At 38.3% G+C, this 18,384-nt stretch overlaps 1 protein-coding gene across 1 annotated transcript in view; it reads left to right on the top strand.

The window, feature by feature from the left end:
* The window catches only part of LOC119647288 (ornithine decarboxylase antizyme), a 52,277-nt gene extending 34,748 nt beyond the window's left edge, over window positions 1-17,529 (top strand). The window contains 4 exon segments of the mRNA XM_038048191.1: window positions 15,232-15,376; window positions 15,378-15,429; window positions 15,501-15,724; window positions 15,884-17,529. Coding sequence (XP_037904119.1) covers window positions 15,232-15,376; window positions 15,378-15,429; window positions 15,501-15,724; window positions 15,884-16,171 — 709 coding nt within the window. The 3' untranslated portion in view covers window positions 16,172-17,529.
* The last annotated feature ends 855 nt before the right edge of the window (window positions 17,530-18,384 follow it).

Here is an 18,384-nt window from a genome sequence, read left to right as displayed (position 1 = left end):
AACATTGCACTTGTCCGTGATTATTACGCTGATTTGACTCAGGTATTCATTCATAGCTGAGTCAATTGGTATCCGACATCCAGTCACAGTTTTTATTCACTGAAAATACGCTAAAACATCCCTAGATTCATAATCTATAACAATATTTTATAAAAACAACTTAGCCACTCACTTTTCAATATGGCAAAGAGACTAGGCTCAACACTATAGCACCTAGAAAGAGCTGTAAGAGCAAAAAAAAATATCGTTGCGGAGGGCAATTGTGTGATGGTGGGATAAATAAAGTGCAACGACATCCATTCCAAAATCAGTATGGTTTTTATGAATGATACTTTCCAATGCATCTATGTTACATTTTAATTATAAAATGGGGATTCGCCTAGAAGAAAATTGGTATGTAAAATTTCAAATTGTATACTTCTTAGTAGACTAAAACCACCAATTTGAACAGGTCGTTACGTGCACTGCAAAGAAGACTAGTTGAAGCAGGAATGAGGAGTTATTTTTCCAAAAAGGAGCCTCTACTGTGTGGAGCCAAACGACTCTCATTTGCGAAGAAAATATATTAACATGGCTGAATCGTTTTGTAATATATAATAATTTGGTCGGATGAATCAAAATTTAAGTGAAATTCCAAAAAAATGTAATCGAGTTTGGTGTGAGCCTTCCCAGAGACTAAAAACCAAAAATATTACAGCCACGGTAAAACACGGTGGCGGTTCCCTAATGGAATGGGGATGCTTCTCTACCGCAGGAGTCTGACAGCATTCGAAAATTAATTCAAAAATGACTGGAGCGCATAATGTAAATATTTTAAAAGAAAACTTCGTGAAAAGTGCAGATGACTTATGCTTGGGTGATTATATTTTCCAACAAGCGAATGATCCCTAGCGCACGAGTAAAATTGTAAAATAGCTTTTTATAGAAAGTGACATTGAACAATTAAAGTGGTCGGCTCAGCCGCCAGATTTGAATCCGATTAAGCATCTGTGGACCATTCTAGATAACAGAATTTCATTAGAGGCTCATGTGAATTTGGACTCCTTCTGGAGAAGTATACAAGAAGGGTGGACAAAAATAACTAGAAATACCCTAAAAAACTTAGCAGTGTTCCAAAAAGAATATAAGAGGTGATAAAAAATAAAGGAGCACATACCAAATATTAAATATGAGGTTTTTTGCCACTTTTTTTTATTTGAAGTAATTATTGAACTTGTTTCTTATTTTGCACTTTATTTTGTCCACCTTGAAATACAGAGTCCACATCGTTTATTGCGTTTTTATAAAACTTTGAAGATTGAATAATATAGTTCTTGCTAATTACGCAACGTTTTGAGTTTGTCAAACCGATCTAGACTGCCTTGGGGGACTGAGAAACAAGAGAACATTTTATGGTCTGATGCGTGCAAAATTGCTTTGTATGATAGCAGAGACGCCCGCCTCATTTGCGTTTTGACCTGCGTGGGTTTGCTTTTCATTCTATGGTAGAGGTTCTATACATTGGATCAAAATAATCATGGTTCCAAATGTTTTTATTAATATATATCAAAACATTATCCTGTCTTTTGCCAGTGCGGAAATGCCAATAAAATAGGTCTTCCAGCAAAATAATGAGCAAAAATGCAAGAAGTGGTTTGAAGAAAATAGAGCGAAGTTGTTGAAGAGCCCAGAGCAATCATCAGATCTCAATCCTACTAAAAACTAATGGGTAGATGTTGAGGATGCCGCTAATGTTATAAAATCTAAAAACAACAAAGACCTTCGTGGTGCAAGAATCATGGTGTGCCATTCCTGCAGAGCGGTGTCAACTCAATAAACACTCGATATAAGGGCGTAATTCAAAATAACGATCATGCAACGAAGTTATCTACATTTTTTAACCTTTTTTTTTCTCCTTCGAATATAACCGAATTAAGGTTTTTTGAGCGGTCATTTATCGCACGTTGGACACTTTGTTTGATTTTATTTATTTATATCGCTTGAATACTGTTATTTGAACATTTTCGTGTTATTTGAAAGAAAAAAAGGGAAGAAATATCATTCATATACATGAATGCAAAAGCAATTCTCACAAGCTCGCTAAAGAGGCTAAAACCTTTCAGTTTAAAGCCTAAATGCCCCCCTGCGGGGGCACCCTCACGAGACCTAATCCATTAGAAGAGACGAGATACTCCTCGGAATGGGATAGAAATGAGACAAAAGAACGTGAAAGAGGAGTGATGAAAGTTTGAAGGGATTTAAAGAATCCAACTCATGTTTCCATGCCTGGTTAGAACTGAAACATATGCAAACGTATTGTCGTTCTGCAATCGTGGTTGACTTTAGTCGTTGGTCATCTTCAACTTCAGTAGTCGTTACATCTGCGAGATGCTCTCTTCCTTTGGTGATCGATTAAAATTGTCCACCTGCCATATTCTGGTAGTTGTAGCACCAACATTTTCATTCATATTTTTTTTTTGTCACACAATTCAACCATGATTCTATCAAGGATTTGTTTGCGAAACCTTATTAAAGTCAGTTCAATGTCTGTTTGTCTGTCACATGCACTTTTCTCAGAAACGGCTCTACCGATTGCCACGAAATTTGGTGAAAAGGTGGGAACTGTAAACGGGTAGACATACGCTGAGTTATATCTTTCTATGTTGGGATTAAGGGAGGTTCTCATACATGCAAAAGGGGAATGTACAATCTTCTTTCACCGAATATATTCATGTTGGATATCAAGTTGGAAAATTGACTAGAAACCCCCCTTAACTTTATCTTAGATTTATAAGAATTTGCAGTAATGTAAATTATAGTATGACGGATGTTACCTCCACCCCAATTTTATCAAAATCGTACTATTACTAACAAAGCTAGGGCGGCTCAAAGTTATTTTTGCCGTGTAAAGTTACTGCAACCCATTCTTCGTTCATAACTACGCATAGCCTTCATATTTCTCAAACAACAAAATAAAAGACCTTTGCATATGGAGCCAGAAAGAATATACTTGTGAAAGGAACTGGGGCCTTGCAAAATTAACTCTCTGTAGTGTGAACTCGCCAATAAATGAAAAAAGATAAAGAACAAAGAATGTCTCATTTGATGTGGCAATCATCATTTCCGCTCAAATTAGTAGATTTCTGTAGTTTTATTGAAGCCCCCCAAGGCGCAAAGAAGTACGAAATTTGGACTGATAATAGTTGAGAAAACAACAGGCGTTTCTACAAAAATCTGATTTGACTCATTCTGAGTCAATTCATATCATAAGTTCCTCTGTTACCAGTGAGACTTGAACCGTCACCTTCTGCAATATAAGGACTACCACTTCTAGCTATATCTTATCATTCTGTTCGGTTTTTCCTCAAAAGTTTAACAATTCAATTGAATTGTTTGATTAGAAACGAATATGGAGATATTTTTAAAGAGACTTCCGAGGTTTCACTGTGCTGATAAGGTTACTCTTATATTGATAAGATCACTAATAAAAGAAAAATTTGTTGCGTACCCTATATTAGTGTAAAAATATATAAGATTAAAAATATCTGGTGAGTTCGCAAATGGTACCGTCTAGTTACGTCTTGGGATTTATGTTTAAGAATTCAATGAGCCACTCTCACTCATCTGGCCCCTGGTTGCCGCTTTCCATTCAAGGTCATGATATTAAATTTTAGTAAAATTATATTTAAAAAATTGATCTAAATTCAAAATTACAATTGAGATCAGGAAAGAAACCTCGTAAATTAAGAACAGAGAATTCCTTGACCATTTCGTCCACCTTTGCATTAAAGAACACGAGATTATCATGGAATACTGCGTCGCAATTTTATTGTTTATTTTCCTAAATAAAACCCATGCCAACAACATTTTCTTGCCAACTGCGTCACGAAAACTTTCGAAATGAACTTTTCTTCGAAATATTTATAAATAACGTGAGAAAACATATAAACATTCAAATATGAGAACATATATTCAAGTAATTTCAATGAATTCCTGAAATACTTGAAAGGAGGAAGACAAAATTTAAGAAATAAAAATCTGACTTGGTGGGTAAGACGCCAACTAACAATAATTATTATAACAAATCCATTAGGATGGACAGCATGTATGAATTTGTCAACAGGAAGTTCAGGAACAGAAAGAAACCGGGCAAGCTGATCTAGCGAACTTTTATCTGAACCGCTTAGGTGATGAAATTATTCTAATCTTCTAGCGGTAGTTAAAGCCAAAACGAGACTATGAGACTAAGATTTTACAGCATTTATCGCATTTGTATTGCTAAGTTCAACTAGTCAGAGGTATAACTATTTTTAGAACAAGAATAGAGAAATAATTAAAAATTTGGATGTCGTCCAAACGACAGTAGATAGTTCCCCGAAAATTGCATGGGTCATTATATAACGAGTATTTTGATCGGGCTGAGTTTTTGTAATGAGTTTACAATCGGTCTAGTCGTTTTGTCTCGAAAGCCTGTTCTCGTTTTATATCAGAATTGAAAGAACCCCATAATTTGCATATCTCATCTGAAACCGACTTGTTGATGGTTCTCTGTTTTGTATTTGTTGCTATTACCCCACTCCTGTCTTTGATAGACGTAAAGAGGCTGGTGGTGTAGTGAATGAGGAATCTTACTTCAGATATATTGTATATGGTGGCAAATATAAATATACGCGGCTAGTCTGAACAGTTTAGTTTGAAACTGATGACTACTCGGTGTAAACGTAAACACAAACACTGACCGTTGGCCGGATTGGCTTTTAAGATAAAACAATTATTTTCTGATAATAGAAGAAAAATTCTATAATTTATGTGAAATCTATTTCGGGGACCGGTTTACCTTTAGGGTTTTTCGATCTGTGATATTTTAAGATAACTGTGTAGAAAGAATTAAAGAACTTTCCAAATATTCTGTGATATTGTTAATATTTAATTAGTGATTTGAGAAAAACGATAAACGTGTTTTCAAAGAACGTAGAAGCCTTTGGTGAGTGCTTGAGAATATAACTTTATATAGCATATATTATGTAGCTTTATAATATTGGGAATAACTCCCCAATAATCCGCATTTTGCTGATGGAACTCTTTGTCGAATGTAATTACAACTTAATTCAAATAACGAGTGCAGTCATTTGTAAATCATAGAACTAGGGGGAACCCCTAGAATTGCTTTTTGTGATAAAATTAGAATCACTTGGCATATGAAGCAATGCAATTTACTATTGGATGTTTTGGTGCCTCATTTTCTAATAGAGCGCGTAATATATGCATATATTATGTGAAATTATTCACTTTCGCGTGATATTGACATTCAAAGTCTTGAATTTGACCTGTCATAATTTAGTTATTAATAGTGCGACTTCCACCAAATTTAGCAAGATCATGCTCCGTATTATAGCCTGCAATGCTGCGTGGCTCTAGGATCAACCTAAGAGGGTTTTACAGCCAATTACTAAAAATTATTACCTTAGATATTGGTATGGAGGGTATTTTGGAGCCGGAGCCTGTATAGTGGCAGCCTCTTGATTTTTTTCAGTTGGTTAGTTTCTGAGAATGGCTCCGTTAAAGTAAAATAATCACTTTCAACCCCCTGCACTCCCTACCTTTCCAGCAAACGTCAAAACTAAGTCCGTCTTCGGAAAGTACTAACCGCGACTACTACACATTGATGAAAAAAAATTGCACCTTTCTTTTGCGTATTTGGGGACCTCCCCCTAAAATTCAACGTGGAATTTTGTAACTCACCGCATGCGTGAGCGTTCAGTTTCCACCAAATTTGGTGTCAATCGCTACAATCGTCTCCGACGAAAATGCATGTGACAGACAGACAGTAAACCGATTTTAATAAGATTTTGTTTTAAACAAAGTTTTAAAAACCAAGATTCTAAGAAATTTCAAAATTGACATGATTGGATGACATTGATCGAAATGCCATTTGTTTGTATTTTCACTTTAACGTAAAATTTCGTAAAAAAATGGAAATTCAAGAAAGTATGCGGCCGAAGCAACAGGACTTGACGCCATTGTAGCTGAGCTCTGGGCAACGAAGAGCTGTGGCCCAACCCTCTGGCTCAACAAGCTCTTCCGTCGCGTCATTAAAGTTCATTATCTTCAATTCTAAAATAGAAAAAGAAAGGCAGTCCATGTTAAAATTATCGTCCGATGTCGTTGGTTGTTATCTCTACCATAAAATTTCTGAACGCATTCATAACAGTCGCATTTATGATATACACTAGGCGACATAATTCATCGTATAATAAGAACCATGATATGACCATGCTTGTTTGTAATGTTTACTTGGCATCCCTTTTGAGTAATAGCGGCAAAAATACAAATATGCATCTCATCTCAAATAGCTGGAGGACGAATATTTTAACCGTTCCCCACTTCCTTTATTTTGAATAAACTGCATAGAAATGCGATCAGTCTCAACGCAGTGTTCGCGAAGGAGTTCGAAGTGTAAATGTGGAATGCCGTCTAGAAAAGTAAAAGAAAGCAAACATCGACCGATTTTAGACAAGTTGGGATTAATTTGCGGAAAAAACTTAAAAAAACTTAAAAGTAAAGAATCAGCTTTTCTACATAAAGACGAGGACATATCGTTTTAGAAACAAGTTGTGTTTACAGATGGAAGTCATTACACGATATTTGGTCACAATGGTCTACCAAGAGTTTGGCGGGAAAAAGGGTAATGCATTAGAGGCAATCTCAGTAATCTAGTGTTTATTGATGGTAAACTGGATCAGCATTTATTCTTAAATATTTAAAAAAATAATTTACAAGAATCTGTCAATAAAGTGGGTTTAGGTCCGAATTATATTTTCCAATAGGACAACGACCCTAAACATACAGCTCCTAAAGTACGTGAGTGGTTACTGTATAATGTTCCAAAGCAGAGTCCAGACGTAAATCCAATTGAGCGTTTGTGGGATTATGACGAAAAGTAGTTGCACAAACACCATATTACTTCAGAGAGTTCTCTAAAAAAGGCTCTACAGGAGGAATGGAATATTGTACCTCAAAGTATTACGTAGAAACTTGTGCCATCTATGCCATCGCGCAGTCTTGGAAGCCAAAGGAGGCCCAAAAAAGTATTGATATTTAAAGAATATCTCAGAATAACAATAGTCGTACGATCACTTTTGTCGCTTAGAGTTCCCTTTTTGAAGGTTTTGTGTTAAACAAAACCTCTTTAAAATCGGTTTACTGTCTGTCTACCTGTCCGTCACACGCATTTCTCGGTTATAGCGATTGACACCAAATTTGGTGAGAAGGTGAGAAGTGTGAACGCATACAGCAAGTTACATCCTTTTACGTTGGATTTAAAGGGGGGGAGGGGGGGGTGTACATTTTTTTTTCACCAAACATAGTCATGTGGGGTATCAAATGAAAGATCTCGGTTAGTACTTTCCGAAGCCGGTCTTAGTTTTGACATTTGTTGGAAAGGTGGGGAGTGCAGGGAGTTAAAATTGATCATTTCTTTAACGGGCCCAGAACTACCCAACCGAAAACTCGGAAAAAAACAAAGAGACTGCAACTATATGGTACCTGGGCTCCGAAATACCTTCCATGCCGATATCCTTTAAAATAAAGTTAATCGTGTATTCTATATTTTTTGCAGTTGGCCCTCCCTTAAGGTCATCCTATGACCACGAAATGCAGTAATGTAGGTTATAACATAGAGCATGATTCCACTAAGTTTGATGGAAATCGCACTATTACTGACAAAGTTTTAATAGGTCAAAGTTGTCGTTTCCTTGCAAAGTCAATATCACGGAAAAGTGGATACTCTCACATAATATATGCATATATTAAGTGCTACGTATTAATGCACACTCAAATGTGTGTAAGAAATACACGAAATCTTTCATACCCGAATCGTCCAGCTCCGGTTTCCGAACTTGTTATTTATTAATTGTGGCAAAAACTGAAAGGAACTGGAAATGAATCCAAAGTTTGAGGTGCCTATTTGTTATGTTTCACTTTTTGTACTGTTTATTCTGAGTTAATTCGAATAAATGCAGTTTATAACATATTAAAATGTCGTACAATGAATTATGTCGCCTAGTGTATACTATCTATGGTAGCAAATCTAAGAGGCTGGTGGTGTAGTGAATGAGGAATCTTACTTCAGATATATTGTATATGGTGGCGAATATAAATATACGCGGCTACAGTTTGAACTGTTTAGTTTGAAACTGATCACTACACGGTGTAAACGTAAACACAAACACTGATCGTTGGCCGGATGGACTTTTAAAATAAAACAATTATTTTCTGAAAATAGAAGAAAAATTAATAGTTTATGTGAAATAATTTCCGGGGACCGGTATACCTGTAGGGTTTTTCGATTTGTGATATTTTAAAATAACTGTGTAGAAAGAATTAAAAAAAAATTACAAGTATTCTGTAATATTGATAATAGTTAATTAGTGATTTGAGGGAAACTATAAACGTGTTTTCAAAAAAAGTAGAAGCCTTTGGTGAGTTTGAGTTTTATATTTCAGAGGAGCAAATTGTTAAACCTAAAATTTCAATTTCGAAAAGTGTCCTGGTTTTTGAATCGATCTGGTCAACATATTCAGTAAAGATTTGTAAAAGGGTGGAACCTCCGAAAGTCGTTTTGACATTGATCTGATTAGTTTGGATGTTTCTTCTTGGCTAATTTTGGCCCATTCCTCCTCAATAACGCTTTTAAACATTTCTAAACCATAACACCACCTCCTCCGTGCTTAACCTTTGGAACAAGGTTTTCTTTGTTAACACCACCTCCTCCGTGCTTAACCTTTGGAACAAGGTTTTCTTTGTTAACACCACCTCCTCCGTGCTTAACCTTTGGAACAAGGTTTTCTTTGTTAAGCACTGTTCCCTTCTTCCACCAAACTAACTTCTTTCCTTTTATTCCAAAGATGCAGAACTTACTTTCGTCGGAAAATAGGTCTCGTTTCCAAAATTCTGGAGCCATTTTGTTCTGTTTTGTCATTCTATGTAACTTTGACGCACATTTACGTTGGCTGCATTTTTCCGCTGAAAAAAATTATGAAAGCGCAGGGCTAGGAAAATATACCAAAAAAAAACATTCCGATAAATCCGTGGTATTGGAAAAGTAAAAACTATTTTATTTATTTATTTTTTTTTAATTTTATTTATTTTATTTAAATTAATTTTTTTTTTTTTTTAAATGAACTTTAAAATTGAACATTGAAGTGTACCAATAGTTATTCTGGCAAGTGTACATGGAAAAATAAAGCTTTACATAGCATGCATTACGTAGTTTTCTAATATTGCAGTTATCCCCAATAAGCTGCATTTTGCTGATGGAACTCTTTATCGAATGTAATTACGACTTAATGCAATTAACTAGTGCAGTCATTTGTAAATCATAGAACTAGGGGAAACCCCTAGAATTGTTTTTTGTGATAAAAATAGAATCGCTTGGTATATGAAACAATGCAATTTGCTATGGTGTGTTTTTATGCCTCATATTTTTAATAGCTCAAATCTTAGAGTTGTTTTGGAGCTACATTTTGTTGACTCCAAGGAATTGAGAAACATAAACAACTTCAAATGTTTATTATACAGGGTGCGGCAGCATAACTTCCTTTTTTCAAAATTCAATAAAAACTATTGTATGCATCGGAAAATATTTATTTATTTTTTATAATGTAGGTACATGTCTAAAGTTTTTATTTACATTGTTTTGAAGATCAAATCTGTTAGGTGACGTCCCCCATTCTCCATACATTGCGTAAACCGATTTCTGGCGTTTGTCATGACTCTTGTTAGCATATCAGATGTTATGTTGGCAATTTCTTCTTGGATGTTGGTCTTCAAATCTTGTAGGCTTCTTGGACGGTTCACATAAACACGGGACGGGAATCACAAGGGGACGACGGGAGCCAACGGGGCTAACTTAAAGCGATTCCGAAATGCACGCTGTGTTGCAATAACCGAACATCCGCTTGAAAAATAAACCTCAACGGCAAAGGCACGCTCCTCACTATTCCAACGCATGATGGCGACTGAACCGTGTCGGGATAAAACTTTACAGTATCCCCTCTTGAACGAGACCACTAGCGCTCCGCTATGACATCAACTAACTGAGTGGCGTGCATTTTAAAAAAGGAAGTTATGCTGCCGCACCCTGTATATTGGCAGCTACCCCAAAGAAATAATATGAATGTTAGATCTCTTCTAGGATACAAGCAGTGTGATGTTTTGTAAATTGAAGAAGTTCCATTCTCTCGCATTCTTCTGTAGGTGCAGTTTTTAGCTGTCTTTTATTGGATATTTCGTGTTGTCGAACGCATTTTTCTAAATCATCCCAATAATGTTCTGTGGTATTGCCATCGCGAGACTATAGTGGAGTGCTTAGGGTGTGAAGGATATTACACAGAACCCACATTTGAACGTCCCAAGCCATATGCTTGGGATCGTTCTCATGTTGGAAATAGTATCATTCCCAAGACCTAGTTTTGAATTTTTCTTGAGAATATTACGATAAAGAGTCTTGTCCATATTTTGGTCGATAAAAGCAAGCTTCCCAACACCACCACCCCCGACTAATACTCCATCTCCACCATGCTTTGTCGTTGCCGGGTCCGTCGTTTTAACATCCGTCCTATCCGAGGCTCCTGTTGTGGCTTCGTAACAGGTTGTTTTCCGTGTAGGGTTGTCAGCCCTACCCAACCCCCAACCTGGAGGACCAGTTGGTACAATTTGTCCCGTTTTTAGGCGCGGGAGACTCGCCTTCATCCTTCTCCGTCTGCAGCTTTTCGTCAAGAAAGAGCTCCCAGCGGTCACCACGTGGAGGTGGAGATAGGGTTTGGTAGTAGAGCTGTTGGTGTTGGTTCAGCAGGCATTTCCCAGGTTTTATGCTCCATCGTGGGTACCAATCCACGTTTCGCCCCGGGACCTATACTACCCTTTGATCCCCCCACCATGCTTTACTGTGCTTAAAATATTTTTAAACTCTAATTCGGTACGGGGCTTTCCCGAAACACGTGCACGTCTATCGCATTGAAAAATGTTGTATTTGGTCTCGTCTGAGAACAAAACTTGACACTGTGTATTTTTCATTTGGTACTGCTTTACTAATGCATGACTTTTTCTTGCTTCATGCAGCATATTCCGGATTCTTCTAGAGATCTGTTTTCACGCACTCTTGGTAATTTTGTTGATTATATCGTTGGCTCTATTTTTATCAATTTTCGGTCTTCGCGGGGAGTGAAATTGCATGGACGCCCATTCATTGAACCACTTTCCAAGCTTTGATCATCATGATACCTATTTTCTTATTCATTGGATGATTTTCCACTTTTACGAAGACTTATTACCTTTTGTCGCCATTCCCCGCTGTTTTTTTTTCACTTTATGGCAGATTTTCTTCAAATTTTTAATTGAAGGCAGCCGATCTTTAATGTGGTCTCACAATTTGCCAAAGATTGTTATGTGGAATCTTCGTCTCTAAATTGTTTCAAAATTCGAAACACAGTATCCCTCGGCTTATCCAATGTGGACATTATTTCTCGAGTGTGCATGCGTTTTTGATCCAAAGATAGCATCCCCTTCACCCACTTGGTATTCTTTTCAACAGTACGGCTTTAAGGATCTCAACTTCTTGATTATTTCGGTGTTTGGAAAGAATTCGATGCACTTCATTAACAATTTTTCTTTGATAGCGGTACTACGTCTTCCGATACCTTTAGCGCTATGGGTAATCGTATCCTCCAACGCAAAATTTTTCATCTATTTTAAAGGCCCTGTGGGGAACTATCAAAATCGGTTTACTATCTGTTATCAGCACTTTTCTCATAAACGTTATTGCCAACTAACACGAAATGGGAAGAGAAGGATGGAATCGTGATTCCATGCGCATATAGGGGCGATTGTAAAGTTTTTTTTCCCAAATATATGTAGTCATGTGCATCAAAGAGAAGGTTTTAGTTTTAACATTGGTTACAAGAGAGGAGATTAGAAAGAGGTCACTTTAAATTCAGAGGCCATTTTGAAAACTACTTAGCCGAATACTCGGAATATTCTCATAAAAAAATCCATAAAAACTTTCATGCCTCTCTTATTTACTGTTGTTAAAGAGTCGCCATTTGATCTATCAAAGTTTTTCTTGCCATCTTTTGAATTTTTTTTTTACAAAAATAATAGAATTTTTTAAGGATTGTGTGGCTCTACTCCTTCTTTTTTTGGGCGAAGTTGTTGGTAAGTTGTTCCCCATTTGATCCGGTCCGACATCAAATGGTTGCGGACTTAGGACCCCACAATCCTTAAAAAATATGTTCAGCTTTGGCCAAGCTGTGTCCCAAAGTATGAGGCGGATTTACGCTCAATATAATTAGCAATCATGTCGTGTTCTGCGAATTATAAAGAGGAGCCCTTAACATCTGCGAGCCGCTTCGGTCACGCTGCTCCCAGGTGAGGCAACGTCTGATGATTTGCCTATGCTTTGGTAAGAAACCGTAAATCCGTTTTCGCCTAATATTTTTTCAAATATTATTGTGAGCATACAAAATTTATTTACTTCCATTTCGCACATTATATTCCGATTTGCTTGTTAAATTACGACCCTTCGAAAACACTACGCATTCAGTTGATATGAATTTTGATATTTAAGGTAATGAGCTATCGAATTGGCAACAAGGTTTACGTGGACGCCATACCTTCTGTTGATTCAACCAAGGTCTCAAAGAGTGTACCCAGTAAACCACGTCTCCATTGTAAGCCTGTTGTCGAGATACTTTTTATTTAGTGTTGTTCATATAACCTTACATACCTTCCGGAATGTAGCATTACCCCATAATTTAAAATAGTAGGGATCTCTGTTCATTATATCGGAAAATTGTGAATTTGTTGACCTGACCTGACCGAGTAATTATGATTGAAGTTTGTTTGGCATTGAAGTGGGAATTTCATTTGCCATTGGAGAAGTTTTGTGGGTTTGGTACCTAACATATGTCGTTGAAATTAGTTATATACTACTTCAACTTATGTAACGTCATCTATATTATTTTCGTCGTTATTTACTTTTCTTAATTTTTCCATATTAATTGATCCTTTTCCTGGATTGATTGTCCGTTAGTTTACAATGTTTTCCAGTAACACATCAAATCTGAGCTGTTGCAGTGAATAAACTATTGCACATTTCCCATTTATGTTATTAAATAAGAATAAACATCTAAAATTTGGTTTATAGCTATGTATAAGCCTTTTTTTTATGGATGGAGGTGGAAATCTTAGAAAGACGCTGCTGCGTCAGGTTGCAGCAGTGTGTGGGATTCATACCCACTAAAACCATTCCCACTCTTCCCCTCCTCCCCGTGGGACCACCGTGAAGTATTACTTCGCGGGGGGGGCTCTGGTTCGCTATACCAGCTCGTCCATGTCACGTCTCCGTCGCGCCACCTTCCGAGCTCGATCCAACTCCAGGAGTTTTGTCTGCACCACGGCTACTGCCTCATTTACCGCCATCCAGTTTTCCTCCGACTTCAACATCTCTTCCACCAGGTTGGAGGGCTCGATGTCCGCCCCTAAGATGCTGTTCAACCTCCTTTTCTGCTGCAGAAATCTGGGACAATGGAACATAACGTGCTCCGGGTCCTCGAGTGTAGCACCGCATTCAGGACAGTTGGGAGACTCGTCCAACTCGAAGCGATGCAAGTACTTCCTATAGCCACCGTGTCAGGTGGTAATTCAATTCTCCGTGCTTTCGGTTGACCCATTTCTCGATACACGGGATCAATGTATGGGTCCACCTGCCCTTGTCGGAGTTATCCCATCGTTGTTGTCACTTGCCACACAACTCTCTCCTGATGGCTTTTCGGAAATCCGCATTCACCTCGGCTGGATTTGCCTTTCGTTTTTCGTAGAGCCAGTGTGCCTCGCTCGCTAGAAGATCTATAGGGATCATTCCTGCGATAACACACACTGCCTCCGTCGACGCCGTCCTAAATGCGCTGCACACCCTTAGCACAATTGGCCGGTATGCCGAACATATCTTCCTCCGGTTGACAGCGTGGTTCAACGCTCCCGCCCAGACAGGGGCCGCGTATAGCAGGATCGACCTCACCACTTCCGCGATGAGTAGCCTGCGACTATACTTCGGCCCTCTCACGTTAGGCATCATCCTTGCAAGGGATGAGCTGGCATTTGCTGCCTTCTCTCGCGCATAATCCAAGTGTCCCTTGAAACTCAGCTTGGCATCGATCATCACCCCCAGGTATTCGACAACCGATTTTGAGACGATCTCACGATGACCAACCTGGATGGTAACCGTGTTGTTCTTCCTATGGTTGATAATGAGGACCGCTTCCGTCTTTTCGTCCGCCAGGTCCAGCTTGGCCATTCGTAACCATGACTTGATGGTATGAATGGGTTCATTTGCATAAAGCTCCACGTCCTCGGGATGCTTTGCAGTTCCAACTACCGCCAGGTCGTCCGCAAAACCAATCAGCGTTGTCTCCTCCGGCACGCGAAGGCCAAGCACTCCGTCGTACATTATGTTCCACAGCAGCGGTCCCAATACAGAACCTTGCGGCACACCTGCTGTCACAATGTATTCCTTCGGCCCGTCATCCGCCTCGTACCAGAGAAGTCTGTCCGAAAAGTGACTCTCGATGAGCCGAGCCAAGTAGCTAGGAACACCCAGTTTGGCCAAAGCGCCCTTAATCCAGCCCCAGTTGGCTGAGTTAAAAGCATTTTTGACGTCCAGCGTCACCAGAGCACAGAATTTGCCCATGGCCATTGCATTTCGAGCCAATTCCACGACCTTTGCTACTGTATCGACCGTAGAACGGGCTCGCCGAAACCCATATTGCCGCTCTGAAAGAGCACCCGCAAGCTCGATGAACGGGAGCAGCCTGTTGTATATCACCCTCTCCAACATCTTCCCCATGGTGTCTAAGAGACAAATAAGGCGATATGAAGAGGGCACGCCGGGTGGTTTTCGGGGCTTCGGTAGCAAGACCAGCTTCTGCCTCTTCCACTGGGCGGGAAACACTCCTTCCGCCATGCACGATTCGAATGTGCTTGCGAATCACCTTAGTCTGGCCTTCACCGCCACCTTCAGAGCCCTGTTCGGAATTCCGTCCAATCCCGGAGCTTTGCTGTCCCCAATACGTCTGCAGATTTCCCAAAGTTCCTCTTCGGTAACATCAGGGATCGAGAAGACGTCCTGCTGAGCTGCCTATGTATAAGCCTAAGATTGTTATTTCATAAACTAACCCGGCTTTCCTTTCTTTACAGGGAACCAATGTTTAGTAGTAGTAGTAGTAGTAGAAGTAGTAGTAGCGTCAATAAACGCACTATGTCTACCTCTTCCAACGCTACCACTATGTCGACTGAATCCTCCTACTGTATCTCTCTCGGTGTTGGGCCTCTGTGGTGGTCCTGATGTCCCTGCCCACCACAGAACAGATCACGATAGGGCGTCACTTTTAAATGGTAAGTTTTTTTTTGCTGATGATATTATTAAAATGACACATTCGAGTAACGTTTGTAATTGGATCTTTCAGATTACAATCGAAAAACTTCTGTAGCTTCAGCTTCAGGCTCGAGTAGTAATTCGGATGACTACTCTGATACTGAATTTTCTGAATCAGCATTTGATGATGTTCTTTCGACACGCTCCGATGACGATTGCCATGAAGTAGTCAACAAGATCGTTCAGCAAAAAACACCTACTCGCGTTCTTATCAACTTGCATGTAACTGAGAATGCGAAGACCACCTGGGATACGGTAAGTTGTATTGATTGTAGATTGAATTTTCACGCAAAGATATTTCGTTATTGCATTCGGTTATTTACTAAACATTTATATCTGACCAACTGTTGGCGTTTCGATTTCATTTCAACTGACCTAAACAATATCTCGTTAATATTTTGATTTGGTTTTTAGGTCTTGAATCCAATCAACAACATCTTATATGTTGATTTACCGGAGGTACTACCGCAGGAGGGATCAAGACAATCATTCATCTCCTTACTAGAATTCGCTGAAGAGAAATTGGAAGTGGATGCGGTCGTACTTTGCATGGCTAAAGATCGTCAGGATCGTTCGAAACTCGTCAAAACATTTTTATTCCTCGGCTTCCAACCGCTGAGCTCCAAGTCGCCATTAGCTCCACCACGCGACGAACACCACGACGAGAAAAACTTGTTCCTCATCTATAATATCGAGGACTAAATCATCTTGCTGATTCCATTTATCAATAAACACAATTTCGTGTGGAAGTAGATTTTTGTCAAGTCCTTTTTCCTTTCATTTCGTTGATGAGTTTTCCACACAAATATGATTTTTTTCCATCAAAAAGAAATAATAATTTAGACCCCGAACACATGTAAAGGGTAAAAGGACACTTTTTTGCTTTTTTTCCATTTATGTAAGTCTTTGATTCATTTGGCTCTGCGTTCAAATTAATCCCATAAACTTTCACTTTACTAACAATTTACTATAAAATTCAATGTCAGCTGAGTATCTAAGCATTACTACATCACATATTTCGTATCGGCTGACAAACCCCTTAAAATTAACATCTGGATTAAGCTATGTCTTTTCAATGTAATCATTTAGGAGAAATGCTGTATCGTATTTTAAAAATATAAAAAATACAAAAAAAAATTTAAAAAATGAGAAAATGTAAAAAAAAAATAAAAAAACAATGGAAAATTACAAAAACATAAATTAGCATAAGAGACAGATATGGATAGAGTGCACTACACTATTGTTTATAGAGAAATTTTCATACTAAATTTTTGTAATAGCAACACCAAAATTGAGCCTGTACGCGTTTCTGTCTAAACATAAAACTAGTGGTTTTCAAATTGAAATTTCTCTTCCGGTAAAACGGGCTCAATTTTCCGATTTCAATTTCATGCTACTTTATTCGTTCCGAAAATATAACTTATTGATCAACCACAATAGGGCAAGAGGCGTTAAAAAGTGTGATAATGTATAATTGTACAAATTTGTGCAAATTATTGTTTAATTGTTTGAATCAATTCAAATGGTTTTTTATAAAAACGCGTTACAAGCACAGTATTTTTTATAAGAGCAATTTAGAACCACCACGTATTACTTGAAAGATCCCAACTAACAACTTCAAGAGCAAAAGTGTGCTGCTGTGTTTCAAATAGAAAACAAAACAACAATTGAGAATCCCTTTTTGTAACCTTTTCATCCTATTGGATTGTGTTTTGTCGTCTCTTTCATCGAACCACTGTAGAGTTTTAAGCAAATATTGCTAGGTCTGTTTTGATATGGACATTTCTTAATCATAATCATTGTATACATAAAAAGTACATTCAATTCAAGTAGTTTTTTCTGTTATTTTTAGAGATTTTTATTCAATGTCTTACTTTATAAATGCATATTTATTCTGTAAACGAGCAGAAAGTGAATATCGATAAGTGTTCCTTTTGTTTCGGACTATTTTGTTATATATTTTTAAATACGATATGGTTTAAATAATGAAATACATGTATTCTCTTTATCACACATTTGCTAAAATTTATATATGTTCAAAATAAAGTACGTGAAAATAATATTTTGGAAATCATCCATTGGCTGGCATCAATGGACGACTGGATAGAAGGTTCTGCTCATAACACATCGTTCAATAAGTCCCGGGACTAACTATGAAAACAACATTTTATCGGAAAAATTCTTTATTATTCATCAACATAATCTCCTTCAAGTGTAATACAATCATTCCAACGCTTCTCTAACTTTTCAATGCCATGTTTGTAGAACGATTTGTCTTTTGACTCAAAATGAGCCTCAGTAGCAGCGATCACCTCCTCATTTGAGCCAAATCTTTTTCCCTGGAGCATCTTTTTGAGATCCGCAAAGAGCCAGTAGTCGCTGGGGGCCAGATCCGGCGAGTACGGAGGATGAGGAAGCAGTTGGAAGCCTAATTCGTTGAATTTGGTCATCGTTTTGATTGACTTGTGGCACGGTGCGTTGTCTTGATGAAAGATGACTTTCTTCTTCCTCGTGTGTGGGCGTTTTTTCGCTATTTCGGCCTTCAAACGATCCAATAACACCATGTAGTAGTCGCTATTGATGGTTTTTCCTTTATCGAGGTCAATGAAAATTATACCATTCGCATCCCAGAATACGGACGCCATCACTTTGGTGGCCGACTGTTGTGTTTTTGCACGCTTCGGGCGGCTTTCACCGGTCGTACGCCATTCAGCTGACTGCCGAATTGACTCCGGAGTGAAATGGTGAATCCATGTTTCGTCCACCGTCACATCGACGCAAAAAATCCTGTTTATTGCGAGTAAACAGTGCCAAACTGCTCTCCGAATCATTGATACGTTGTTGCTTTTGTTCCATTGTGAGCAAACGCGGCACCCATTTGGAAAAAGCCTTTTTCATAGCCAATTTTTGGTGCA

The sequence above is a fragment of the Hermetia illucens genome, chromosome 1, assembly GCF_905115235.1.
Source record: "Hermetia illucens chromosome 1, iHerIll2.2.curated.20191125, whole genome shotgun sequence".
In the NCBI taxonomy this organism is placed as follows: Eukaryota; Metazoa; Arthropoda; class Insecta; order Diptera; family Stratiomyidae; genus Hermetia; species Hermetia illucens.
Note: the sequence above shows the minus strand (reverse complement) of the source record. Positions and strands in the feature narration are given on the sequence as shown.